The 26362-nt window shown below is 35.0% G+C and overlaps 3 protein-coding genes, 7 non-coding genes and 1 pseudogene across 11 annotated transcripts; 3 read left to right on the top strand and 8 right to left on the bottom strand.

The window, feature by feature from the left end:
- Positions 1 to 3: 3 nt before the first annotated feature.
- On the bottom strand, positions 4 to 2570 carry cutl-16 (ZP domain-containing protein). Its single transcript, NM_062895.7, has 7 exons — positions 2485 to 2570; positions 2309 to 2409; positions 2131 to 2205; positions 1869 to 2011; positions 1390 to 1771; positions 850 to 1342; positions 4 to 587 (listed from the first exon to the last, which is right to left on the bottom strand). The coding sequence occupies exons 1-7, from the start codon at positions 2567 to 2569 to the stop codon at positions 400 to 402; spliced, it is 1467 nt and encodes a 488-aa protein (NP_495296.2). The 5' UTR covers position 2570; the 3' UTR covers positions 4 to 399.
- A 41-nt stretch (positions 2571 to 2611) lies between these two features.
- On the bottom strand, positions 2612 to 2818 carry K03H9.9. Its single transcript, NR_051221.1, has one exon. It is a non-coding gene; the product is annotated as an Unclassified non-coding RNA K03H9.9 (non-coding RNA).
- K06A1.8 lies at positions 2617 to 2824 on the top strand. Its single transcript, NR_051220.1, has one exon. It is a non-coding gene; the product is annotated as an Unclassified non-coding RNA K06A1.8 (non-coding RNA).
- Positions 2825 to 4103: 1279 nt separating this feature from the next.
- Positions 4104 to 4314, bottom strand: K03H9.15. The gene has a single exon (NR_051218.1). It is a non-coding gene; the product is annotated as an Unclassified non-coding RNA K03H9.15 (non-coding RNA).
- Positions 4155 to 4297, top strand: K03H9.13. The gene has a single exon (NR_051219.1). It is a non-coding gene; the product is annotated as an Unclassified non-coding RNA K03H9.13 (non-coding RNA).
- A 3056-nt stretch (positions 4315 to 7370) lies between the features above and the next one.
- On the bottom strand, positions 7371 to 7391 carry 21ur-12627. Its single transcript, NR_051217.1, has one exon.
- Positions 7392 to 7887: 496 nt separating this feature from the next.
- K03H9.11 lies at positions 7888 to 8010 on the top strand. The gene has a single exon (NR_051216.1). It is a non-coding gene; the product is annotated as an Unclassified non-coding RNA K03H9.11 (non-coding RNA).
- Positions 8011 to 11584: 3574 nt separating this feature from the next.
- Positions 11585 to 12926, bottom strand: K03H9.1 (annotated as a pseudogene). Its single transcript has 4 exons — positions 12642 to 12926; positions 12421 to 12596; positions 12073 to 12378; positions 11585 to 11887 (listed from the first exon to the last, which is right to left on the bottom strand). Coding segments are annotated over exons 1-4 (1070 nt in total).
- Positions 12927 to 16484: 3558 nt separating this feature from the next.
- On the bottom strand, positions 16485 to 17705 carry col-75 (Putative cuticle collagen 75; the record flags this gene model as incomplete). The annotated part of the gene is made up of 4 exons (NM_062893.2): positions 16485 to 16693; positions 16791 to 17088; positions 17165 to 17328; positions 17429 to 17705. The coding sequence occupies 4 exons, from the start codon at positions 17703 to 17705 to the stop codon at positions 16575 to 16577; spliced, it is 858 nt and encodes a 285-aa protein (NP_495294.1). The 3' UTR covers positions 16485 to 16574.
- Positions 17706 to 19051: 1346 nt separating this feature from the next.
- On the bottom strand, positions 19052 to 20886 carry K03H9.3 (uncharacterized protein; the record flags this gene model as incomplete). The annotated part of the gene is made up of 6 exons (NM_062892.4): positions 19052 to 19468; positions 19558 to 19720; positions 19778 to 20047; positions 20089 to 20255; positions 20296 to 20567; positions 20667 to 20886. The coding sequence occupies 6 exons, from the start codon at positions 20884 to 20886 to the stop codon at positions 19187 to 19189; spliced, it is 1374 nt and encodes a 457-aa protein (NP_495293.1). The 3' UTR covers positions 19052 to 19186.
- Positions 20887 to 25624: 4738 nt separating this feature from the next.
- On the bottom strand, positions 25625 to 25779 carry K03H9.5. The gene has a single exon (NR_051215.1). It is a non-coding gene; the product is annotated as an Unclassified non-coding RNA K03H9.5 (non-coding RNA).
- Between the last annotated feature and the right edge of the window lie 583 nt (positions 25780 to 26362).

Below are 26362 nucleotides of genomic sequence, written 5' to 3'. Positions count from 1 at the left end.
TTGTTTTACGTGGTTTTTGTTTTATTTTTGAAATATGAACACGTAGAGCTTATATGAACTATCACGGTAAAATTACAAATAATAAGATTCTATTTATATATTAAAAAAAAACAATTCGACATTCATTTTTCAACTTTAAACGCTGAAATTGGCACGGAGATAACATATCATTCAGAAATCACAAATCAAAAACAAAAAGATGGAATAGTTGTTATAATTAATAGGAAAATTATTCGAAAACAACCCATTTTGGCAGGAAAATATGTAAGGCTGATGAAATGAGAACAGAATAAAGCATTTGAAGAAGGGATTTTGGGGAAACATTTACACGCAACGGAAAGGTCTTCTGAGGATTATGGAAATTGAAAGAAGTCTAGAAATGAAAGATCTTATAGAAAGTTATGGAAGAACTTGAAACCGTGGGTTCTTTTTTGCTGTATAGCAAAGTGCTCCAAATGTGATTGAGACTGCAAAGAGAATGACTCCGAGAAGAAGCCATAAAACTGCATATGGTAAGCAGACTGCTTTCATTGGGACTTCTTCTTGTGATGATGATTGTTGTTCTTGTGGTGATGGTAAATCAGCAGCTAAAAACTTTGATGTATCTTCATGTTTCTAATAAATTTCGAGTATGAAAACTGTTCTGGAAACTCTCTGTGGCTATAAGGAACGTGTTACCTATCTTGAAAGCGACCTACTCGTATTTCGATCAACAAATCACGATCCTTACATTACACTGGACGCAGGCTACCTTTCACAAAAGACGCAGCATGCCTTGTGGACATTTTTGAACTAACTAGATCATTCTAGCTATAACGCATAAAATATATACAAGTACCAAAGTCTTACCAAATGCACTATCCAAAATTGTGATATCTGATGACACATCAACATCCGTTGCATCTCTTCGTTTTATCTCTCTTTTTGTTGTTCTTGGTCCTTCAGATGAAGTCATATGTTGAGCTTCCGCATGTGCAGGTGAACCTTCAGAAATCTCAATTCCAGATCCTTCAGCATCTTCCCACACGGTATTGTTACTTTTCTTTGGTGACTTCAGCAATCGGAAAATTGAGTCAGGTGTTGGGAAATCAGTTGGCAGAGTAACTGTGGTTGTTGGATCAAGGACCTGAGTAACTGTGGTAGTTGGTCGTTCAGTTGTAGTTGTTGGTGTTTCTGTGGCTGTGGTTGTGGAGGTCGTCGTAGTTGTGGATGTTGTTGTTGTAGATGGGATCTCAGTAGATGAAGTAGGCATTGGTGTCGTGATCAGTTCATCTCTAGCCAGCTCTCTTCCAATTGGCTCCGAAGCATCATCAATTGAAGAGGCGGATGCATCACATTTTGGCTGAAAACATCGAGATTAATAAAAAAATTCCAAATTTAGATAAATACCTGATGACATGTTCCACTGAGTGTTGGGCATACACTAATTTTGCAGCTGATTCTTACATTATTTTGATCAGGAAAGTTGAAGGCATTTGAGTTAACAAATGCTTTTGTTCTATTCTCGTTGTAAATCAAATTTGGCATAATATAAATGTCTTCCGAGCATCCATTCTCTCCAATAACCTTCTTACTGTATTCTTCTCCTCCAACTACATCACAATTATAAACTTCCATTTGATATGCTTCAGATGGGCATTCCCATACGTGATAGAGCACATCACCGAGTTGAGCAAATTTTGCGATCGGTCCGTTTGGGGACTCTTTGTGGATTGTATAGGAGCATACTGGTTGAGGAGACTCGTCTTCCAATTGAACTGGTGTCGGATCACTGAAACATTTTATTGTTATTATATTGTTATTATAATTGGCCTTGAACGGTCTCTGAACGTTTTACGAGTTTACAATTCGGATCTATAAAACCGTACCTCACAGAAACCTCAGCACCGACTGCCTTTTCGGCTTCTTTGTAGAAACAACGAAGTTTATAGGCTCTGTCGACTTTAGTTGTGAAGAGTGGATGAAGCTGAACTACTACTGTAGCTGTATATGCCATTCCTTTCGGATTTGCCTGAAAAAATATGTGTGGTATGATTACGAAATTGAGAAGGGCATAATGACGTTTTGCAGGTGATTTCAATGAGTTGCCAGAAAACTTTAAGAATAATTTCTTGATATGTATTATCTCACCTCTCTTTGCCTCATGACGTCACACTTGGAGAATTCGAATGTGGCATTGGCGGTATTTGAAAACGAGCAGCCGTCCTGCAAAAAACCAAAGTCTCATTTTGATTGAAACGATGTTGTCGCAAAGGACATTTTGTAATTACGCGCTTTGGGAGAAACCACATAGAACGAAAAATTGTACCTTTCGAAAATGACCTTTGACGAACACATGTGATGGTGGACTCTTTTCTGTATTCACTTTCAGTGACATGAACCCACTGTGGCAGGAAACTTCAGGTTCATCTGAAATTTAATGCTAAATAAAACCTGATTTTGAAACTGTCTCAGAACATTCTAAACTTTATTGTATGGGCTTACCTGATATGTGATTATCAAATTCTACAATTGGTTGAGCACTATTAAAAAGAGCAAGCATGAGCAATAAAAAATCAATTGATGTCATTCTGAAATCAAATTATTTAGGTGTGAGAATATTCAAAGATGTTTCGAGAGAAAATGTGTTGAAGACATGCAAATTGGAGACACAAACAATACAGAAAAGAGGCGGGAAAGGATGCTCCCGACAAGGTCAGAACCCCCTATTGAAACGAATAAGAAAGGAAGCGAGGCGTGTCGAAGAAGGCGACGTTTTCGGAAGAGAGACGGATTCTGGGGCATTCACACACCATTTAATTGGTTCGTGTCTTTCTCGAAAAGAGTCCTTACTTGTACATACCGTATAATTGACTCGAACTTTTCGGGAACACCCGTTTAGAAAGCGAGTGGAGCGGATCGGAGCGCCACGGGTCAAGATGAGTGTTATGAGCGTAAAAAGGACATGGGAATTAGGTAACTGTAAAGTATATTTGGAAAAACATTTTCTCATGGAGGGAGAAATGAAAGAAGATTACCGGTTGGAGCACAACCATGGGAATGAACGGAGAAGTGGAGCGGAAAAAAGGTGAGAAAGAGTAAGGAAACAATAGATTCGGAATAACGGAAGGTAGACGAATTAGAAGGTCCGCACCATCCACTTTTGTTTTGTTTTATAAATAAGAGCCACTTTTTTGAAGGTTATTTGATGATGTCATTAGGCGAGAATTTAGGTCGGGTAATTGAGCACGCCCTTTTTGAATTTTCTAGTTTATTAGTTTTTTTTTAATGGGCTTTCGAATTGTAGAAATTCTAATTGATTTTTTATATCTAATACTTAGAGCTCGGCAGTTTCAATACGTATTTAAAAATGGGTTCCAAAAAGGCATAAAAAATTGTGTGGCAAATTTGTTTTGGCTACTCTACAAAATGTTTTTATTATGGTTTGATAATCCAACATTTAAACTGAATAATAATTGTAGAAATATAGGAAAATGTTCGATTGATTAAAAAATTTTTTTGTGACAAATCTAGAAAAAATCTGAAAAAAGCTGACTGAAAATTGTCATAAATTTTGTTATAAAAAGTTGTTATAATAAAAAGTGCTGTAGATGTGCCGAATGGATCCGACCATAAAACCAATAAATGAGTTATGAAGTTAAAAGGAATTAAGAGGAATAATACAAAAATGTGAATTATTTTGAAACGAACATCTAATTCTATTAGTAGAACATAAAAATCTACAGTTGTTATTATAATTCAAATGGCCTTGAATTTTGATGAAAGTGTATTATATGGGTCATCACTACTAATAACTATGAAATTGAGCGCAATTGAAAATTTAAAATAAACGATATATTTTTCAAAATACTGATAAGAGAAAGAATCCGTTCCCGCCCTCGTGTTCACATCAAACAGTTTACAATATGCACATAACGGGGAAGAGATTACTGTAACAACATGTCGTAATTCTCGGATCTCGATTATTATTACTACAATGGAACACCTTTATGAATGGTACAGAACACTCAAATATTTGAAGAAGAACCGATTTTGGGTTCTCTGAGGGAAAACGGCGAAAATGACAAAATGATCATGACAAGGGGAGCGAAGGTGAAACAGAAAAATACTTTGACACCAACAATTAGAATGTCACAATCGAGAGAGAGAGAGAACCAAGGGAATGAGGAAGGTTGTCTAATTACGGTACACGGCTGGCAGGCTCACTGAGGCCACCCTCGGCTGGCGACACTGAGACATTTCAAATCGCGCGCGCAGAAAAAAAGACAGTGACTGAACACGAGTAATTCCATGTAATTCTTTTGGATTCCCAAGTAGTCAGTTATAGTAATGGACGGGATTGAAGTTTACGGTGTGTGCTGAGATTGGAGTCAAGGTTGTCAAGTTGGTATTGCTTGTTTTTTGCAAAGTTTAAAAACCATGCAAGTTCGGAAGGTATAGGCTAAAAAAATGTTTATGTGGGAATTAGGTTTGCAGAATTCTGAGAAGTCAGTATTGCATGATTGGAGCCGTGGAGCCATTTCATTAAATTCTGAAAAATATTTTACTTTTCTAACATTACTATACTTTGGTTATCTGCAAATTTGCACTCTATTTATTTTTCAGAATTATTTCGGAATTAGTCGCCAACAAAATTAGTGTAGCACTTTTATATATTTTTGGGCGTCGCTTCTACAGTTATCCTTTCAACAAAATAGGAATTCTGAAAAACTTAGAAAATATCAAGATAATCGGTAAAAAAACTTTTTTCTCACAAGAAACTAATAAGAAAAAAAGGCGGGCACCAAAAAAAAGAAAAGGTATAACAAGTTAAATTACTTCTAACTGCAATACCCAGTTGAATGAAACCATATGCCTATAGGTGAAAGTTTCAGAAAAATACAAAGATACGATACTTTGAGGTTTCCCGTATAAAATTGAACCCAGCGAATTAGTTTTACTTTTCAATTTCACAAGTAACCTTCGTGGATTATTTTAATTAAAAGTTGAAAATTAAGTTTTCTGGAATTGAATTAATTTGAAGGGTTCAGTGATGCTTTCAGCAGTCACAAAAGTATTTTGTGAGATATTTTGTACTAAGAACATTTTGCAAATATTCTATACACTTTAGAATCAGTTGAAATAAAACCAAAAAATAAAAATATTAGGTCAGTCAATAAGTTTTGTCGTTTTTTCTCAATTTTGATTATTTCTTAGATATTTTTTTGTGGTTATATAGAAGACTGTTAGTAATGACAAGCCCAACAATATCAGCCATATCGGACTGTTCCCAGATATTTTAAATCTCAGAACTGTGATGACGAAAAAAAATTTTTTTTTTCGATTTTTTTTATTTTTCGGCGAAATGAAAAACTTTATATGCCCTGATGTATTAGGCAGTTAGTTGAATGAAAATCTGCAGTTAAAGCCCCGTGCATAGCTTTTTGGTGGTGCTACACTCATTAAAATGACCAAAAATGCTTGCAAAAATGACTTTTTAAACGTTGAAGGACACTAACTTCCGCAACGTGTAAGATACAAAAAAGTAATCAATTACAACATTAATGAGCACATCAAGAGCTACATTTTATCAGTTTACTACTTTTTTCTATCTTCACCCGCTGCTAAGTTACAGTCAGTTGAAACAAGCCAAGTCCAAGTTTCAATAAACACCCTTTTTCCAGATTTTCGTCGGTAACTAAAAAACCAGTTGTTTTCCGAAATTTTTGTCAACAGTTGAAACAATCTCCTTTTAATTTTACACATTTTTGTAGTTGACATTTTTGTTATATCTTAAGTGTTGGCAAAGATATGAGACAATTAATCGAGCTCGTCCAATTTTGTAAAAATTTTCAAAAATCATCGTGAAAAAATTTCGAAAAAAATTTTTCAGAGGAAAAGGCCTAAACATTTTTGAAAATGAATAAGTAACTTTTAACTAAAACTTTGCATATACTTTCATTTGTCAACTTTACTTTTGTGGAGAGAAAAACAGAACTTTGGAGTATTTTTCCATTTTTAAAAAACTACGCTTATTTTTTTCTTTGATGAGTAATATTCTCGCATAAACCTTATGTATAAAAAAATTTTTAACCACAAAAATGTGTAAAATTAAAAGGATATTGTTTCAACTGTTGACAAAAATTTCGGAAAACAAATGGTTTTGGAGTTACCGACGAAAATCTGGAAAAAGGGTGTTTATTGAAACTTGGACTTGGCTTGTTTCAACTGACTGTAACTTAGCAGCGGGTGAAGAAAAAAGTAGTAAACTGATAAAATGTAGCTCTTGATGTGCTCATTAATGTTGTAATTGATTACTTTTTTGTATCTTACACGTTGCGGAAGTTAGTGTCCTTCAACGTTTAAAAAGTCATTTTTGCAAGCATTTTTGGTCATTTTAATGAGTGTAGCACCACCAAAAAGCTATGCACGGGGCTTTAACTGCAGATTTTTATTAAACTAACTGTCTAATACATCAGGGCATACAAAGTTTTTTATTTCGCCGAAAAATAAAAAAAAATCGAAAAAAAAATTTTTTTTTCGTCATCACAGTTCTGAGATTTAAAATATCTGCGAACAGTCCGATATGGCTGATATTGTTGGGCTTGTCATTACTAACAGTCTTCTATATAACCACAAAAAAATATCTAAGAAATAATCAAAATTGAGAAAAAACGACAAAACTTATTGACTGACCTAATAATAAAAATGAAAATCTAAGAAATTTCTTCCGAAAAGAAGATAATCGGTAACAGGTGCTCAACAGGTTCATCTGTCAACCAATGGAAACATGCTTCATGTCGACAGATCGTCTGTGACAATTGCCTCCACGTGACAGTCTCTCTCTGCATGTCTCCTCCTATTCCTTTTCACCTTTACGCCTCTTGAAATGCTCATTAGAATATGGTCGGGTCAAAGAGATAGGTGACCCCCCTCTTGGTGCAAAAGAGAGCATAATAATGAATGTTTTGGAATGACCCCCAAGGCGATTTCTCGTATTGCCTTCTTTTCAGGTAGACCGCTGCTACACCCCAAATGAGCACTTATGAAGAGAGGGTGTCATTTGGTAAAAGAATTGGTGTGAAGGAGATATGGGATTACTGTTGAGGAGAATGATGTAATTTAAGGTTAGGTATATATGATTTGAATTCCTGGAAGACAACAATAACGGAAATAGAAAAGCCCCTTTTCAATGTTCACATGTTGAAAATAAAAAATTTCCGAAGTTGAAACTGAAATCTTAAAATTAGAGTAAATTTTTGTTGAATAAAAACTTAATTTTTTCTATCTAAAACTGACTGAGTTTCCTAAAAGAAAACATCATTTTGAAACAGTTTTAAAATGTTTTGAGAAACTCCCAAATGTTCCAAATTAGATTTGAACTGCTCTACTCTGACGGCTACTATTAAAAACTGACTTATTTTGTAATTTGTCAAAAATTTGATAAAACAATGCAACCGAGATCTCTGACAATGTAAACCAAGGAGAAGAGCAAGTCTAGTTTCGTATACCAAACTTATATATCTAGTAGTATATATCTACCACATTGTCAAGTATCTATTTTCCTACATTTGAAGCAACCTATGACCGACACCTAGGCTTGCAGGCACGGTCGCCTACTGACGTGTCTGCCTTTTAGTATCCACATCAAACCATATAGCTCTCTAAATTTGAAATATATTTTGTTTAAAAATCCAATGAATTCAGGAGAGTAGAAGTGAAATACGTACTTTCTTCTGTCAGTAAAATGAGGAACAAAAGATCGGAAAAATAATAATGGCAGGAAACCGTTTTCACTTCGTTTTTCTTTCAAACAAAACAGCACCGACGGAAAGAGAAATCAGAGGTTTCACTGACGGTTCTCGAGATGGAATGATGGATTTCTAGGAGGTGTGCTTCTTCCGAATAAGAATGACCTAGTAATAAGTACAGTTCAGTGCAGGTCAAACGTAAGGAAATGAATAGGGAAACGGGCGAAACGAATATGTAAGTGTGTATGGGGCAAACTGTTTTTTGAGAGTTTCTCTTTTCTTCGTTGTTGTCTGAGAATTCTGATTCTCTTGTGGAAAAAGGAGATTCCGACTAAGAGATCGTGCGCCGATGAGCATTTGCTTACCCTACTTTTTGCAGAATTGAATAGAGTGAACTGTATGATGAACACGGATTCAATAACCGGATTTGTGTAGGTGTGAAAGGCTCACGATCCTTCAAAATTACTGGATTTTTTGCCGAAATATAGATTTTCATGTTTGTATTCAAAAAATTTTGCAAAAGAAATTGTGTTCTAACAAAATTTTGAATTTGGAGAAAGTGGAATCAAAAATGACATCAGAACGAACTCTTGATGTCTGTACACTTCAGGATTTTTGAAAATTTTCTGTGAAAGGTTTGGTAAGTTTTAAAATTTACAAAATTATTTTTTAAATATTTTTCAAAAATTAGTCGTTTTAGGAAATTCAGAGCAACGATGTGAACGATGTGATGTATGATCCCGTACAATGATCAAATTCCAAAAAAAAATTCCCAATTGGCGCTATTGAACCTTTAGCTGTAAACATTAAAAGACGTATTTTCTTTCGAACAGTGGATGATTCTTCAATTTTATACTACAAAAATTCATTGAAAATTCAAACTCCAATGAAGAAAGTATTCGAATTCAATTCAGTTCCGGAAACAAACACTTTATTCCCGTCCGCTCATCAAAGATGGAAATGTTCAAAGAGAAAAGCACTTCACACATTTATTTGCCCTTTTTAATTCTAATTTCACTGATAAATAACCTTGAAAACTGCAAGATGAATTAAACAAACAAGTTGACCAAATGTGAATGTATCAGAGAAATTGTTCAGAGAAAAATACCGTATTAAAATGAAAATTTTTATTTTTTCTAATCTTTAGTGTAAAATGAAACAAAACGCAGGAGGCTAAAAAAGTTAATTTTTTCGATTGCTTTCAGAAATCAGACAATATCATTACCTATATATAAAAAAATAGTGTCCGTTTGTTAAGTAGTGACGTCATAGCTTACAAAGGCAAGGCGTTTTCGGCTGATGGAGGGATATTAGTTTGGGCTTAGTAAGGGGATATGGACGGGGTACTGTAGTAGTACTGTAGGAGTACTGTAGGAGTACGGTAGGATTACTGTAGTTTAGGAAAAATTGAGTTTTTGTCTTTTGAAGAGATATAGGTTTGCGGTTAGTAGTGGGATATAGTCGGGGTACTGTAGTAGTACTGTAGAGGTACTGTAGGAGTACTGTAGGATTACTGTACTTTGGCAAAAATTGACTTTTCGTCTTTTGAAGAGATATTGGTTTGAGGTTAGTGGTGGGATATGGTCGGGGTACTGTAGTAGTACTGTAGAGGTACTGTAGGAGTTCTGTAGGATTACTGTACTTTGGCAAAAATTGACTTTTCGTCTTTTGAAGGGATATTGGTTTGAGGTTAGTGGTGTCAAATTTTCTGTGAAAATTTTTGGCGGGAATTCAAATTTTCTGTGAAAATTTTTGGCGGGAATTCAAATTTTCTGTGAAAATTTTTGGCGGGAATTCAAAGTTTCTGTGAAAATTTTTGGCGGGAATTCAAATTTTCTGTGAAAATTTTTTGCAGGAATTTAAATTTTTTGTGAAAATTTTTGACGGGAATTCAAATTTTCCCAGAAGAAAACTTGGCTGGAAAAAACTTTTCTAAAAACAATCTGGAAACTTTTATAACTTTCTAGAAAAATCTGGGAATTTCTAGAAACTTCTGGAAACTTCTGGAAAGAAACCTCAAAACTTTTAGAAAAGCTCAGAATCTTCTGGAAAAATCTAGAAGCTTTTAGACTTTTCCAGGAAAACCTGGAAAATGTTATAAAAATCTAAAAACTGATAGAACTTTCTAGAAAAATCTGAAGACATATAGAAACTTCTGAAAACTTCTGGAATTATCCTAAAATTGCTAGAACGTTTTAGAAAAATCTGGAGACATCTAAAAAAAGGAAACTTCTAGATTTTCTTGAAAGAAAGAATTTCGTCAGGAAAAGGTGTAACTGCACAAAAGGCTTAGCACTTAGAGAGTTATTGAAACAATTTGCGTAAGCCAGTCGGAGCACGCGCCGTGCGCGTGCGAACGGCTCGTACATAGATAAATTAGAAGAATACTTACCTGTAATTCCAATCCTTCCTGGCGGGCATGTATTTATGTATTCACATTCACAATAACTATATACATGTTTCTTTTGCCTTTTTTCATAGTTTCTGGGTAGATATCGAATTCTTTCCTGAACTCATGCTCAATATTCAGAAACTCATTCAATTCTTCTTCTAATTAACATTCAATTCTTGAAATTTGAGCGAAAAATGATGGAAGATAAGAAAATATTGAACAACAGTAATACAAATGCTGGTAAATAAAGTTGACATTGACACGAACAAATTTTTCAAAATCGATAAAAACAACAAAACCAGAACCAAAACCAAGTTCATCTGGGGGAAATGCAAAACCAAACTTAGAAGACACTTTTTCACAAATAGGGTCTCAAGTTCTATGAAAAATTAGCATGACGAATCTTATATTGGCACCTCTTATTACCCATCATTCACCCACTCTCCTCACACCCCCAAATGGCCTATTTCATGTTCACTTTAATGTTCCAATTAATCAACTTTTGCAGGTGATAATTGCTTTTCTTGTTTGTACTTTATTCGTAACTTTTTGATTATTCTTCCTATGTATTGTGTATTTATTTTTCTGTCTTTATACTATACTGCTTTTATTCCATCACGATCCCAATCGTAATAAATCAAATCAAATCAAATATGGCCAATGAAAGAAGCGGGGAAGATGACGATTTTTGGAAAATTAAAATAAATTTGAAACGTTTTGAAGAATTGGACGGGAAGGTTCTGCAGATTAGAACACAGATTATATGTATGCTCCTCGTTTAACAAAATGAATGTATTTCTGCCAATATGAAATGTAAGCTTTGCAGAAAACAAGTCTTTAGCTATTCCTTTGGGAAGAGTAATGCGAACTCCAAACGGTATCAAAATTCATAAAAAGAACTTGATAAAGGATCTTGAAATTTTCGTCAATGACAATATAACGTTTCAAAAGCACATTGTTTACATCGCTAATGCAACTATTGAAATGCAGTCAATTACTCAGAGCTTTCAGGACTACGAATAGCAATTTTTATTTCAAGCTGTTCAGTATCTTTGTTCAACCTGTGCTCGAATACGGATGTGAGGTCCGTAACCCCAGTTTGAAATCAATTTTCGAGTACCGTAAAATTGGGTAGAACACAGACTGCAATAAAAAATTTGATTTTTTTTCATAAGACATGCTATGGAATTCGGTCGAGGAGATTTTGAGGTTTAATATTAAAAAACAAAAAAAACCAGAACCGAAAAGGGAACATCAAAAATAGCAGGTCTCAGTGCTCGGGCTCTTACTTATAAAATTTTTTAAAAAGTCAACGAAACCGAAACGCTGACAAGATGGGATCGGCGCTGTAGGATTCTATCGGCTGGATCACGCTGGTGACTGATGAAAAAACACTCCCAGCACAAAATGGACAAAAAACTTTTTCATACTTCATTTTTACTTCTGCACAGTTCACTTTCCACTAAACTAGTTGCCGGCGTTGTTGCCACTTTCCGCCATACCCATTCTCAAACGTCTGTAATGATCTCAGAAGAATGAACTTATTCATGTCATTTGTAGAGCTTTCCAGAGCGAATAATCTATCGAACAAATCGCTGAACGTCTCAAACCCGGACGATCCCATATATTGAGTCATCGCATGAATACACATTTGTCTGCCAGATATCTCAGCTTTCTTCTCTTTCGCAAGGTTAATAGTATCAATCCAGAATCCTTCAGCATTATTCGTGAAAGTGACTTTTGACAATAGATGATCCATGTAGATCTGCAAATACTAGTATAAAAATAAAGTAATAGAAAATGCTCGTTTTGTTTTGTGTTTTCTGGAAAACAATCCCTGTAATTATCTCAAATTCGTACTTGTCTTGTTAGCATCACTTTGGAAAGTTCACAATCTAACACGGAAGCAACGATCGCTGTGGTTGAGAGAACAGCTTTTTGAAGGCACACCTGAAGTTTTTGTGAGTGTCCGTGGAAGCGTCCAATATTCTCGTATTGGATCAATAGTTCCCTTCTTTCAAAACTTTTCTATATGTATGAGGGCGACACTTTTTCTTTGCGTACATCAACATTTGCATTCGGTTGTCCAGCTTATCATTGAGTAGAGCCAGTTTAATCCACTCATACTGAGATTCGCTTGATTTTTCTAACTTGCATGCTCTAATGTGCAATAAAGAACTGTTGCTATTCTCTCTGAGTGCTTGTACAATGGAACTACGTGCTTCTTCATATGACATACTATCAAGTGCTTTCTCCCTGAAAAAACTAATTATTCAACCAACTGGGATTCAAACTAACCATAGAACGTCCTCTGGGACTTTCTCAACTGGAAGCTTCGATTTGTCCTTAAACGTTTCCAATAATCCAGACCTTCCATCAACACTAATTGGAATCTTTTCCCTATTTAACTCATTATAATCATGGTATGAGAAGCTAAAGTTTTCCACTGCCAACTGGATTGTGTCTCTCAACCGCTGAAAAAAAAACAAGAAAGTGAATTTGGTTCATTTTTAACAAACTTTCTGAATATCAGCAAGCGCAATGATGTAATGCAATGTGTATTTGTCATAGAAGACTTCAAGGTCCAACTTAGTTTCCTTTTTGAATTTTGTCATTCTTCCATCATACACGTGACCAACTCCGAAAATGTATTCAAATGGCCTTGCGTTCATCACCAGTTTAATTTGATCACATCTTTTGTATTCTTTGTTTTCAAATATGTCGAAGCAAGCGGGTTCAAGAACGATTTTCTGTAACTCAATTAATACCCGACACAACTCATTCTTTGAACCAATAAAGTACATTTTTCTAAGGTAGAAAAATTTCCTGGCAACACGATGAATTTTCTTTTAAAATTTTTAAACTCCGTAAACAGTAAAAGGTTTGACACTGCCAAAGACTACAAAATATACACTATTTCGTGTGCCCGTTTGAAAGCTCCCTTTAGTTTCAGTTCTCCTTGCTTCATTTGTTGTTATTAGCTAGCTCACCAAATAAGTTCCGGGTCAAAATATATAACACTGTTTGAGGTGTATCGATTTTTAAGAAACTGTGGGAATTTATGTTATTTATTAACCATGATCTTTCATTTAACAAAATTCGCAAAATTTTTTGTCCGCCCCAAGTGTTCTAACTCGGAGCCAAGTTTTTCAGGCCTTTTTTCTGATCTCGCTACTTTTCAGCTTTGAATTGAGGTTTGTGTGTGGATTTTACTTTGTTCATTATAAGAAAACAACAAAAGTTCAGAAAAAAACCGTTCAAAAAAATATTTGTCGAAAATTCTTGATTTTTTATACAAAAGTTATGTAACCAAGCGTAAACTATTTTACACATACACCAGTATAGTGTGGCTACAGTACCCTTACGATAATCCCCTACTTACATCAAACCAATATCTTTCAAAAGACAATTTTTTCCCAAACTACAGTAATCCTACAGTATTCCTGCAGTACAGTACTACTACAGTACCCCGATTATTTCCCCCTACTAACCCCAAATCAATACCTCCTCAAAAGACGAAAAGTCAATTTTACCCAAACAACAGTAATGCTACAGTACTCCTACAGTATCCTACTGTACTACTGCACACTTTTTTCTAAAAGCCAGACTACAAACTACAAAGGAACTTAAACTAAAAAACAGACGAACGACATTTTTTCAAATTTTGGGTCACCCTGATGAGATTTCAATACAATTTAGAGCCGAATTTAGTCCATCGAAAGCCGTCAAATGCAGATCAAGACGGGATTTACCGAATCCATGAGAATCGGACTAATAAACGTAAAAAATTAATGAGTAAAAATGTAACATTTTGTATAATATTTTTGTATTCTCAACAAACCATGTCAAGAAACAAGCTCCGGTAGGAAGTTGCAAGATTAACTCCCTATAGCTTTTTGCATTATAAGAACTCGCCCTATAAAATTCCAAGGGGAGCTTTTAAAGTGTTAACAACTATTCATATGATGCCAACATGACCCAATAATGACTTCAAAAAAATTTTAATGATTAATATATTAATTAATTACTGTAAAAAAGTGACAACCACTTAGTTTTTGCCACTTATAATTTTGCAAGTGGGCCAAGGTCGTTATGGATCAGTATAAATTTATTTTGACAAAATCCCAACCGGTGCTACTTCACGTTTAAGAGATACCGTATATTCTCTATTATAACGGCGTATCTAATAGAACGGGGTATCTATTAGAGCGGCACCCTAACTGGCGCTTCGAAAATTAGAGCGGCAGTCTTTAATAGTGCGGCACCCTTTTTTTTAGATGCGAAAGCCACCTCAATTATTCGATTACTTCGATGGTATTTTTGTTTATTCTTCAATGAATTCATAAATTTTCATTTAAACATTGAATTTTAGTGTCTTTGCGAGGCAAAAATACACAATTTTAATGAATTTCACATAAAATATGAGCTTTTATAAGGAAATTTTGAGGTTTCTACTCTCAAAAGTATTAATTTAAAAATAAAAATTAGTTATCGAAAATTAGTACGGCAGTCTCCAGTAGAAGGGCAGTCTCTAATAGTGGTATGTATTTTCCCAATGAGGGAGGCAATGTTAATGGCAGATAATAGCAAAGTTGGTGAAAATGTCAGACGAAATATTCAAACTAAATATTCAAATGTTGATAAGATGATAAATAAGATTATTGGTGATTTGATGGATGTTACATTTAATATGTTGAAACCATAAACGGATTTAAGCCATAGATTTCTTCATCCAGTAGACCGTTACAAGAAGATGATAGAGTTGTTTTTTATAACAATAAATATAGGGAAATTGAGGGGGAAATTGACGCACGGAAAGAACGAAAAGACATAGATAGGGCGTTGTTGGGATTAAAAAACACATTGGAAATTTTTGCATTTTTTTATGGTTCCCACTGGGAGTGTACATTTTTACACTATAAAACGCATTTTTAGAAATCCCAAAATAAAAAACGACAAATCGGATTCCAGTAAAACCTCGCCGGGAAAAGTCCAAGGCTGGAAATCCTGGATCGGATCAATTTGAACTACGGCCTCAAAAAACACAGTCCAAAACCGTCAGATGGTTAAGTCATCATCTTTAAATATAATTTAACTGCTTCTTCCATTGTAAGGCAAAATACTATGGCTTAAAAAAGGTAAAACACGAGGGCCCGTTTCTTAAAGGGCTCTCGAGTTGCGTGGGAATAAAACGGTGCAAACTAATTTGACACAATAACAGAAACGAGAGTTCGCTCAAAAAGATATTCGAGACTTTTGGCGTTTCCTGCGAGTTCCTCACTTGTCCTGCCTCCCATCCAATCGTCAGCAACACTCTCCTGAAATTTGTGAATTTAAGGATTTTCAAATGCAATTTATCCGAAATACTTTCAGAATTCAGGGCATCGAGAAGGATTATAATTTCACTGTGAAAATAGAAACGTTTTTCACAAAAAACGGTTGAGCTGCATTAGAAAACATAAGATATCAAAAGCTAAATCAATACAATTCGGTTAGGAACAAACCTATAAAAGATCTTTCTTTTGTATTATGTATTATCTTATCAACGCCTCCGTTCCAAATGTCTCACAATCAGACAAAGTTCACCACAAACAACCGAAACTCATAGTCAGTAACAGAATGACGGAATCTGTTAAAGTTCTCGCTGATCGGAGAGCGCTGTAAACATTAAAAGAGGTATTTTCTTTCGAACTGTGGATGATTCTTCAATTCCATACTACAAAAATTCATTGAAAATCCAAACTCCAATAGAGAAAGTATTCGAATTCAATTCATTTCCGGAAACAAACACTTTATATTCCCGTCCACTCATCAAAGATGGAAATGTTCAAAGAGAAAATCACTTCACACATTTATTTGCCCTTTTTAATTCTAATTTCACTGATAAATAACCTTGAGAACTGCAAGATGAATTAAACAAACAAGTTGACCAAATTTGAATGTATCAGAGAAATTGTTCAGAGAAAAATACCGTATTAAAATGAACATTTTTATTTTTTCTAATCTTTTGTGTAAAATGAAACAAAACGCAGGAGGCTAAAAAGTTAATTTTTTCGATTGCTTTCAGAAATCAGACAATATTTTGTATATAAAAATTCGTCAATTGTTTTTTTATTTGTTGACTTAATTTCCGTAATTATTGAAATGTCAGCATAATTTTTTGGACATTATCAATTTCTCAATATCTATTATAAAACTCAACTAAACTGTATCTGAAAAAATGTTCCTGAAAATACCAAACTTTAAAAGTGCATAGAGTGGAGCTTCTATATCTAGAAGTTTATCAAACTGCAGATCGAAATTACTTGTGTAACAGTTTCTGCGTATTTTATGAAATTGTCAGTAAATATTAACACTGGGAATGTTTTCGTTATTTAATTTATAATTTAAAAAAAAACAATTGTAAATATGGAAAATTTCAATTTAAAAAATACATGTATGATCTGTTTGTTTTACAATTGTTTCTTGGTTTTTTCTCTTAAAATTGATAAGAACATTTTCCGAGATGGACAGGGACAGTAATGAGAGTCAAGACCAGGTCCTCCGCGTCTTCCAATTGGTCCCGGTGGGCCTGAAACATTTTTTTTAGTGAAATGACTTCCGCTCTCATATCTAGGAAACATTTTATTTGCTGAAATATACTACTCCAGGTAAGTACAAGCACTTACCAGGTTCTCCACGATCTCCATAGGCACCCTCATACCCCATCGCCCCAATCGACCCAGGCGATCCAGGTTGACCAGTGGGTCCAGAAAGTCCCTCTTCTCCAGGAATTCCAGGGGCTCCCGGCTCTCCAACTTCACCCATGACTCCTTTGATTCCAGTTATGCCAATGCTACCAGGTAATCCCGCAAATCCTGGGAGACCAGGTGACCCTGGTTCACCAGGTGCTCCATCCAGACCTGTTGATCCTCGTTCTCCATTCATTCCGCGAACACCAGGTTCTCCAGGCCAACCGGGAATACCCTTAAATAAAAATAAATAAGGATTTTCTTTATGTTTCTTGATGATGGTGCTACTAAAAATGAAAATTTCCACCAACCGGAGGACCATCGATTCCCTTATATCCAGATTTTCCTTTTGGTCCATAAGGACAGATTCGGCATCCAAAAACTTGCTGATATAAAATATTTGGAAGTTCTCCGGGTATTCCGGGAGATCCAGGCATTCCAGGAAGGCCATCTTTGCCTGGTTGTCCATCAGGTCCTGAACAAAAACTTTCTTCATTGGTTTAATTTCTCAAGAATCAAAGTTGAACAATTAAACATTACAATACATTAATAAATGAAAAAATAAGATTACTTACCTGTAATTCCAATCCGTCCAGGCGGGCATGTATTTATGTATTCACATTCACAATAACTATATACATGTTTCTTCTGCCTTCTTTCATAGTTTTTCGGATAAATATCAAATTCTTTCCTGAATTCATGCTCAATATTCAGAAACTCATCTAATTCTTCTTCCAATTGACGTTCAATTCTTGAAATTTGAGCGAAAAATGATGGAAGATAGGTTAACAGGGAAAATATTGAAACAAATGTAATGAATATGGACAAAGAAAGAAGTGGGGAAGCTCTCATGATGAGAAATGTTAGAAAATGAAAAGAAATTTGAAACGTTTTGAAGACTTAGACGCGACGGTTCCACGGATTAGAACACAGATTATATGGTACTCGTTTTATAAAAAAAGGTGTTTTTAAAGTTGAAATATGACAAAGCTTTATGAGAAATAGATACCATCCTGGTGGTGAAATTTCTTCAGAAAAGAAGATAATCGTTAACAGGTGCTCACCAGGTTTATCCGTCAACCAATGGAAACATGAGAAATATTTCTCCCCCCGCCGCTAAGCAAGCCAGTACCCAAAAAGTGGCCAGACCTTACAGAAATATTACAGAAATATTTCTCTATCGACACGAGGAACAGTCCAATTTGGATCTAATTTTACATGAGATATTCGAATATTGCCTTGAACATATCCTCACATTTTTGGGGTTGCATCTCATGTGGGAGCCGAGATCCAAGTTTCACCCCCTTCGGCGCCATTAGGGCTCCATGGAAAAAAGAATTGAGACAAAAAACTTATGTGGTGGTAGAAAAAGCTAATCTGCACCGATATTTACTCAAATTTGTTAATTTTCTGTTCAACTGCCTCTCTAAAATTTAAGGTTTTGAAAAAATCATCAAAAAATCAAGTTTGGCGAATAGAACTTGTACGGCCAATTTTTCGATTGACTGACCTCTTTTTTTTTAGTTTTTGAGGTAAGGTCATGAAAATTTGGTTAAATTTGGTAGCTTTTTTAGGATTTGGAATCGAACGACATTAGCAGAATTTTTCTAAAAAACATACGTGGCCACATGCATAGATTTAGGGGGTGGCGTATAGAACTTGTACACACTGTATATATATTCTGTTGTTATTTTTCAGATACCGTATTTCCACTATTAGTCTTGCATGCAAGACTAATTTTCGATTGACCCGTATGGGAGCAAGACTAATAGAGACTGCAAGACTATTAGAGGCTGCAAGACTAATTTTCGAAGATCCAATAGCTTTATAAAATTGGCCATTTATCGTCAAAAATTTGACTCGAAACAGTCTAAATCATGCAAAATACATACTTTTCTATTGTTTTATCAATTATTTTAACACTTTAAAATTTAATTTAGCTATAAAATGGCGAAATTGTTGAAGTTTTCACAAAACACTGCTGGTCTGGCAAGAATAGGGGTGCAAGACTATTACCGTATGTTCTCTATTAGTCTTGCATGCAATACTAATAGAGGCTGATTTTCGATTGACCCGTATTTTATCAAAAATTGACTAACTATAATTAAATTACTATTGTTATCTCACTGATTTATCCACGACTTATAAAGTTTCAAGTGTCTTTTATCAACAAAAAATTATTTCTACAGAATTCAATCTCTCACATTTATTTCACACATCAATAAATCCATCACAATAATCATATCTATATTTCTTACTTACATACAATAATCTTCAAATAGGAATCAATAAATAAAAAGTTAAATCCACAAGTATACAAATCACAAATCATCTCAATTCTGCTCGCCTCCATCCGTTTCACGTTCTCTTTGATAATGCTCCTGGAATAGTTCCATGTGGGAAACAATTTGATCCTGCGGCCATGTCGACATCCAATGTTCTTTCAAAATTTTTGCAAACTCATCGAATCCTATGTATTCTCTCATTGCTTTCATACAAATGTCCTTCGACGAACTATTACATCCATTGGAATGAAGAGTGGTAATTAATGAAATCCAATTTCCAAAGTTTTCAGTTGTGAATGGAGTCACGGATATATATTTATCGACATACTTCTGAAAATTATGACTTTATTAATAAAAAAATAATACATTTTGTGCGTTTCTATATCCCTAGGTGAAGCAGCTATTTAGCAATTTCATACCTTGCGAACAAGACTCGAGCCACATTTTTCCGATTTCAAAACCAATTGAATAAATTGATCCTCAGACATTTTATTATTATCAAGAGCGGTCTTCAGCAAATCGACATAATCGAGAAACTCTCCTGTTGATTCGGCAAGAAGACACAATTCGTGGACAATATCCCTGTAAAATGACGACTTTAACATTCAGTTAGAAAAAAAAAATCAGAATCGAACTAACAAATTGGCCGGAAATTGAGTGACAGCGTAATTCAAAATGCATTCCAAATACTTTGGTCTAAAAAGTTCTTGAGCTTCTTTCACAATAACCATAGGATCGTCAAGCTCTTTTTGACGAAGAGCGAACTCTATCCATTTAGCTTTGAATGGAAGTGTATTTTCTATCTGTACAGCTTTTTTGAATAGTATCGAACTATTTGGGTATTCTCGCAATGCTTGAACGACTGCTACTCTTGCATCAACGTAGCACATACCATCCAAAGCTAACTTCCTGAAAGAAACAGATGTTTGAGCAATAGGCTTCAAACTCACCACACATATTCTACCGATCTCTTCTCAACAGGAGCCTGATTTTTCTCAAGAAAAGTCGGAAACAAGCAGGAGGGAAACTCTTTCGGAGTAGTTGTGTCCTTGGCGATACATTCCGTTGAACAAATAGAAAGATTCTTGGCAATAGAAATGAAAGTTGCGTTAGCCGTCTGAAAAAAAAATAGAAGTTTTAATTATGCTAAATCTTACTTCTGGTGAAACAGCGAACACCATGACGTATTGCTGACTTCGGCTGTCGAGATGAAGGGAAAAATCCAATTGCTCATTTTCGTAGAGCAGTTTCAAGTTTTTGATCATAGTTTCCCCTGTGGAGAATCGCTTGTCAAAATGTTTCTTCGCCATCAAAAATTTTAGGGAAGTGTTGTTGATCGAATTTCTTTCGTCAAATCTATCGAAGAAAACCGGCTCTTTAATCAACTGATAGATGGAACTGAGGGCTTTGACAATAGCTTCATTGGGTCCTTAAATAGTGATCTCACTATCTAATGACTCTGAAAAATGGTGTTAGAAACTGTGAGAATGTGATTCCTCCTCTCTCTCTGGTACTGATGAAAACAAACCTTTCACCGATGCCACAGACAAATCGAACGAACACTCGGTTTTTAAAGCAATAGCAGCAGCCTTTTCCTTCGCCAATACAAAACTTTCACTCAACCACGTGCTGTCGCACATAAGGGTGACGACGTTTTTGGATTGCTTCAACCTTTTAGTCTCCGAAGCGGAAACACCGCTTTGTCGCTTGTAAAGTAAAGAAGACGCAGCAATCTTCTGCTTGTACATTCTGAATTAATAACTGATTGTGAAACGTTTCAAAGATGTTTTAATTTTTATTGTACTTATCAAGATTTATTCGGTCACGTGAATTTCGAATTTTTCAGTTTTTTATTTATATAATTTATTTCAATTTGCTTTGTTACGATTCACAACATTTCAGACGCTACGTTGCCAAACGGCCTCTCTTTATTTCAAAGAATTAAAAACGTGATGAGTTTTTTAAACACAGGGAGTCAAGGCTTGTGAGGCCATTAAAAATGCCAACTTTGCTCTAATTATCCATCCACTTTCACTTATCAGTAATTTTCGTCCGACGGGCACAAATGTAACTACAGATACTAGATAATTTTAAAAAAAACATTTTCAGTTTGAAGCGCTTGTTGCATCGTTTCTCCGTTGACATATCCACAAACCATTTTTTTCTTTTTTTTTCTTAACAACTCGTATAGGAAATCAACTTGCAGAAAATCGCAGAAGCGATTTTTTAAATCTATGTGTGAGCTTTACTTTTACAATTTTCAACAATTTTTCAGGATTTTTCGTATGAGTCATATATTTGAGAAAGAAAATATTTTCTTGTCAATATTGTTTGTCTTGTATTAATAAATTATAATGGCATTTTCAAATTATTTATTTGTTCAAATTATTTTTTGGGTTGCATGGCAAAATCTACAAAAATTGGACAGACTCTGAAGTGTCGCTTGAGGTCGCCTGTGACTCGAAAATGTATCAAGAATCAAAATGTAGAAGTTTTCCAACTTATTTTTACTACGTTGCTGAAAATGTATACAGCGATGTGGTTCAGACATTTAAAGTCAAGAAAACCATGATTCCATAGAACTTTGCTGCAAACAGTCTACCGATGTCTACCCGTTCATTCTCCATCCATCAAAAATTTAGTTTGAAATCAAAATATAAGATCAAATATCAAAAATATGGTTTACGTAATAATTGATGAGTGATTAAATAAATTTGTATAAGTCAAAAACTAGCAAAAAAAGTTTTTGACAATCAATCCATGCGTTCGTTCAAAAAATTCGACATTTTCTTTTGACTAGAGGTCGTGACCGCTGATAATTAAATGAGACAAGTTTAATTCGTTTATACAGATGGTGAAATCTAAATGTTCCGCTACAAAATCTCCAGGAGGGGATGAGTTCAACTTTCCATCACGGTGATAATTTAACGATTCTCGAAACAACTCTGGCGTTTCACTTTTGGGGAATTGGGAAATGACCGTGGTTGTGGTTTCAAGCAGGTTTTTTTTGCAGGTTTGACCAAGATGTACTAATTTCAATACATTACAAAGTTACCAGAAGAACAATAGGAGATTGTTTTTTGTCAACAAGGAATTTGTGGTTCAATGGTACCAGGGGAATGAAAGATAAGTTTGACTCAAAACAAAAATCACATCCTTTTGAAAAATTTCGAGGTTAAAGTTTATAAAAATATTTCGAAGTACTTTACTCTCATTAAATAGTGTTTGGAAAGTTCCTTGAAGATGAACAGCGTTGCGGGTCTTAGTCCTATGCAACGTCTCCGATTCTTCGTGTGAACAGCTCCATTCTGTAGGACACTGCTTGTTATCTGCATGTATCGAGCGTTCCCGGGTAAGGAATTTTCCTTACGCTTTCTTTTTTCTTGGTACTTCGAACTATTTTTCTCTTTGAAAAATTCTTTAAAAACTAATAAAAATAAAGTTAAAACTATCAAAATTGTTTAATTCAGGATGGGAGACAGCTGTCAGCTTGCAACAATAACTCAATGCTGCAATAATCTGCTCCAATTGCTTTCTTCTTGTGGGAAGCAAGTTCCAGACCGCTCAACTCCACTTTATTTCTGAACGAGCCACGAAACGTGTAAACTTCTGGATGTAGCAATATCGAAAAGAAAAAAAAACAAGGAAAGATAAGTTTGGCTCAATACAAAAATCACATCCTTTTGAAAAATTTCGAGGTTAAAGTTTATAAAAATATTTCGAAGTACTTTACTCTCGTTAAATAGTGTTTGGAAAGTTCCTTGAAGATGAACAGCGTTGCGGGTCTTAGTCCTATGCAACGTCTCCGATTCTTCGTGTGAACAGCTCCATTCTGTAGGACACTGCTTGTTATCTGCATATATCGAGCGTTCCCGGGTAAGGAATTTTCCTTACGCTTTCTTCTTTTTTCTTGGTACTTCGAACTATTTTTCTCTTTGAAAAATTTCTTTAAAAAACTAATGAAAATAAAGTTAAAACATTATCAAAATTGTTTAATTCAGGATGGGAGACAGTTGTCAGCTGAGAGCTGAGAGGCAATGAATCTGAGAGGCTGGGAATCATTCTGGGAGTTCTTATGTCCAGTTATCGACAATGATTGAGTGAGAAATGGGCTCTTTCCGTGGCTTGTGTTGCATTTTCGGTCCTTCAGCTAGAGACTTCAACGTTTACTGGGCACTGCACAATCATGTTTGTAGTTCAAATAATGGAGATTCCCTTATTCTGCTCTGTTAGCAATTTCCACTCTTCCGCAAAACCAACACTGTCAGCCTTTCTCTATCAGAATTTTTTGAATTTGATTTGCCCGTATATGTCAGCTTGTTTTCTTTATTCGTAATTATCAGTGTTCGGATATTTTGCGGAACTCCCATAGCTTGAGGGCAGATGTGCGCTGTGCTCGTCAAAAAAGTGTGAAACTCTGGCGATTTTTTAGTAAATAATGGATAAGCTGAGAGCTTTACCAAGTATAGTCACAGAAGGAGTATGAACGATTATAGGATTATTCGTGGTTTCGAACGCTTTAAGTTTCTGCGTTTCTGACCTTTGAATTTTTTTCAATAGTTTCACAAGGTTTTCAATAGTTTTGCATCAATTTCAAATTAGTTTCACTTCATTGAATTGTAAAACGACTTGATCTATTGTCTAAGTTGCCAAATACTATCATTTTTGGTAACCGACAGCTTGGCTACCCTGGTGAGCACAAGCTCTACGGGCCTTCATCAAGCATGACGTCAGGTATTTGATGGTTTTCAATAATTTTATGCATGAACCAAAAGATTGTTGTTGCCACGTTTTTCCATAAACAACGATATTTTATAACTTTGTGGATTCTGTAAACTGCTTTTTTCATCAACATAGTCTATGCAATTGTTAATGAGTAGTGTCTATTCAGCCGAAATTTTGTGTTTATACAATACAGGAGAACGAGGAAATTAGCAATATATTTGTAGGTTTTGACAAGTATCACTTTTCCTCATTAATTGAGGATAAATGCTTAATTGAGGATAACCAACATGATTTCTAATCATGAACATTTGATGAATTTTTGAATTCAAAAGTTGAATGCAATACAATTGTGATTTCATTGATGTTCTCGTCAGAATATTTGGATACTTCTCCAGAAGATGAAAATATAAAATTGAATGAGACTTGATTCGTTTTTGTAGCTCTATGAGTCTGTGAGTCGTGTGATGTGAGTAGCTAGTCAAAAAAACATCAAAATTTGGCAGTTTTCAGGTAATTCATAAATCAGGTAGCCTGCAAATGAATAATTACATGTTGGCTATTTTAAGTCAACATCTTAACGAGAATAGAAATTCTTGCATTTTAATCTAAATTATTTGTTATTTCCCACCTAGGTTGTTTCTTAATGAATTAAATTGCTGGCATTTTGTCAATTTCACATCAGAATCAGTTTTTTCTTTCATTTCATTCGATTATAAAACTTCCAAAATCTTGGTTATCTATTGTCTAAATCTTTGAGTAATCAATCAATTTGGACGCCCATTCAAAGACCTTGAAAGCATTGAACTTTTATGTTGGAATGTTGCTTTTCGCGCCCTTACAGAAACAAAACGTTCCTTCGGAAAACTGGTATATTCAACTGCAAATCGTCTATTGAGACCAAGCGTCTCATAGAGTGTGATTTGGGTAGACTGCATTCCGATCCCGCCACTTTTTGCAATATCCATTGTGCTACTAATATGACGATTTGTTTTTTTTTCATTCCGAAATCTTCACTTTTCGTCTCGATAGTTTTTCATGTGGAAGTGAAATTTTTTATGGCAGAATTGAGTTCCTTTAATTCCTTTTTTAATATTTACAAGAAAATCTTAACAGGAAATTAATTTTTTAAAAAACGGCACAAGACTCTATTTTGAGTAGATAATTTTTCAAATAATCTATCAGCTTCTCATTTCAGATGTTTGGCTTCGAAACTTACGTTTTGAGTTTTTCGAGTTTTCTATTGAAATAATGTTGTGCAATTATGTATTTCATCCTGGTTCCAGGATTTTCAATTAAAAATTACTCAACTATGAAACTTAATATTTTCCACTCACTTGATTACCGAGTGTTCATTTTCCCTTGTGAGCTCTCTCGTGCTCCATCATAATACAAGGAGGTCCTCTCATCTGGCGGTGTTCCTTTTAAAACAACTGTCGGGCCCCACTCGTTTTACCGCCTGCATCTAATATCAGTTGCCGAGTTGGCGGTAGGCTGAAAGAGAACGAGTAGAGAGATGGTGATTTACTGGCAAAAAATCACTGTAAAGGGTTCTGTGATGTTTTGAAAGTTATTTTTTGTCTATGATCTCTAATTGAATAGGCTCAAGTTTTTTCTTTTAAATAAATCTGAAGTCTTGCACAATAGGCAACGAGATCGTAAGTTGAGACGTTCCCTGGAGCCTTAATTCATGCATTTATCAAACCCTAGAATTGCGTTTAAACCAGTATTCTATAAAATAATGTATTACATCAAATGACACGTTGCCCGTATATTTTACTCCTGCTTCCTGTTACATAAGCTCCTGTAGAACGGCGTGCACACATGTTGGTACATCTGCTCCCGTATACTTACCCTCTTTCTCTCCCACTTATTGTAAACTGCTCACACACCGGTCGATTGCGCAATGTTCCGCCTCACGAACGGGTGGACACCGCTAATTTCACCCAATGTCCCCTTCTGGTGCCCTATACTGACGTCACGTACCATCTCAAGAATAATTTATCGTATCCTGGTGAGCAGGTGATACTGATTACGTAATGGGATTACAGGTGATATGTTGAAGAAGAGTGAATGTTTGAATAGGAAGGATAATATTTCTGCAAAAGTGGTCATTTACTAATGGTCACCTGTGGTTTCGTATTACGAAATATAATGAATGGGACGTCCCATTAGCGAATGAGACTTATACATTTAATTTCAGTATTTTTAAACTATTTCCCAGTTGACTCAATATACTGTGAATCTTGCCGCCAGTCAAACAACTCTAGAAGTCATCAGTATGAGACATTAATTACGAACGAAAATTTGTTGTTAGTCTAAATTAAAAAAGCTAGTGCCTAGTTTTTTTGTGAAAGAAAGCCGGCAAAAAAGACGAGTTCTATTATATGAACAACATATGAATTAGGAGCATTCTCTCAAAAATCGGTTCGTTAACTATAAAAGCCATTTTCAAGACCATTGCCAAGAAGCTTGCAAAAAATTTATCAATGATAAATCGTT

The sequence above is a fragment of the Caenorhabditis elegans genome, chromosome II (assembly GCF_000002985.6).
Source record: "Caenorhabditis elegans chromosome II".
Classification (NCBI taxonomy): Eukaryota; Metazoa; Nematoda; class Chromadorea; order Rhabditida; family Rhabditidae; genus Caenorhabditis; species Caenorhabditis elegans.
The sequence above is the reverse complement of the archived record's forward strand: the minus strand, read 5'-3'. Positions and strand labels throughout refer to the sequence as shown.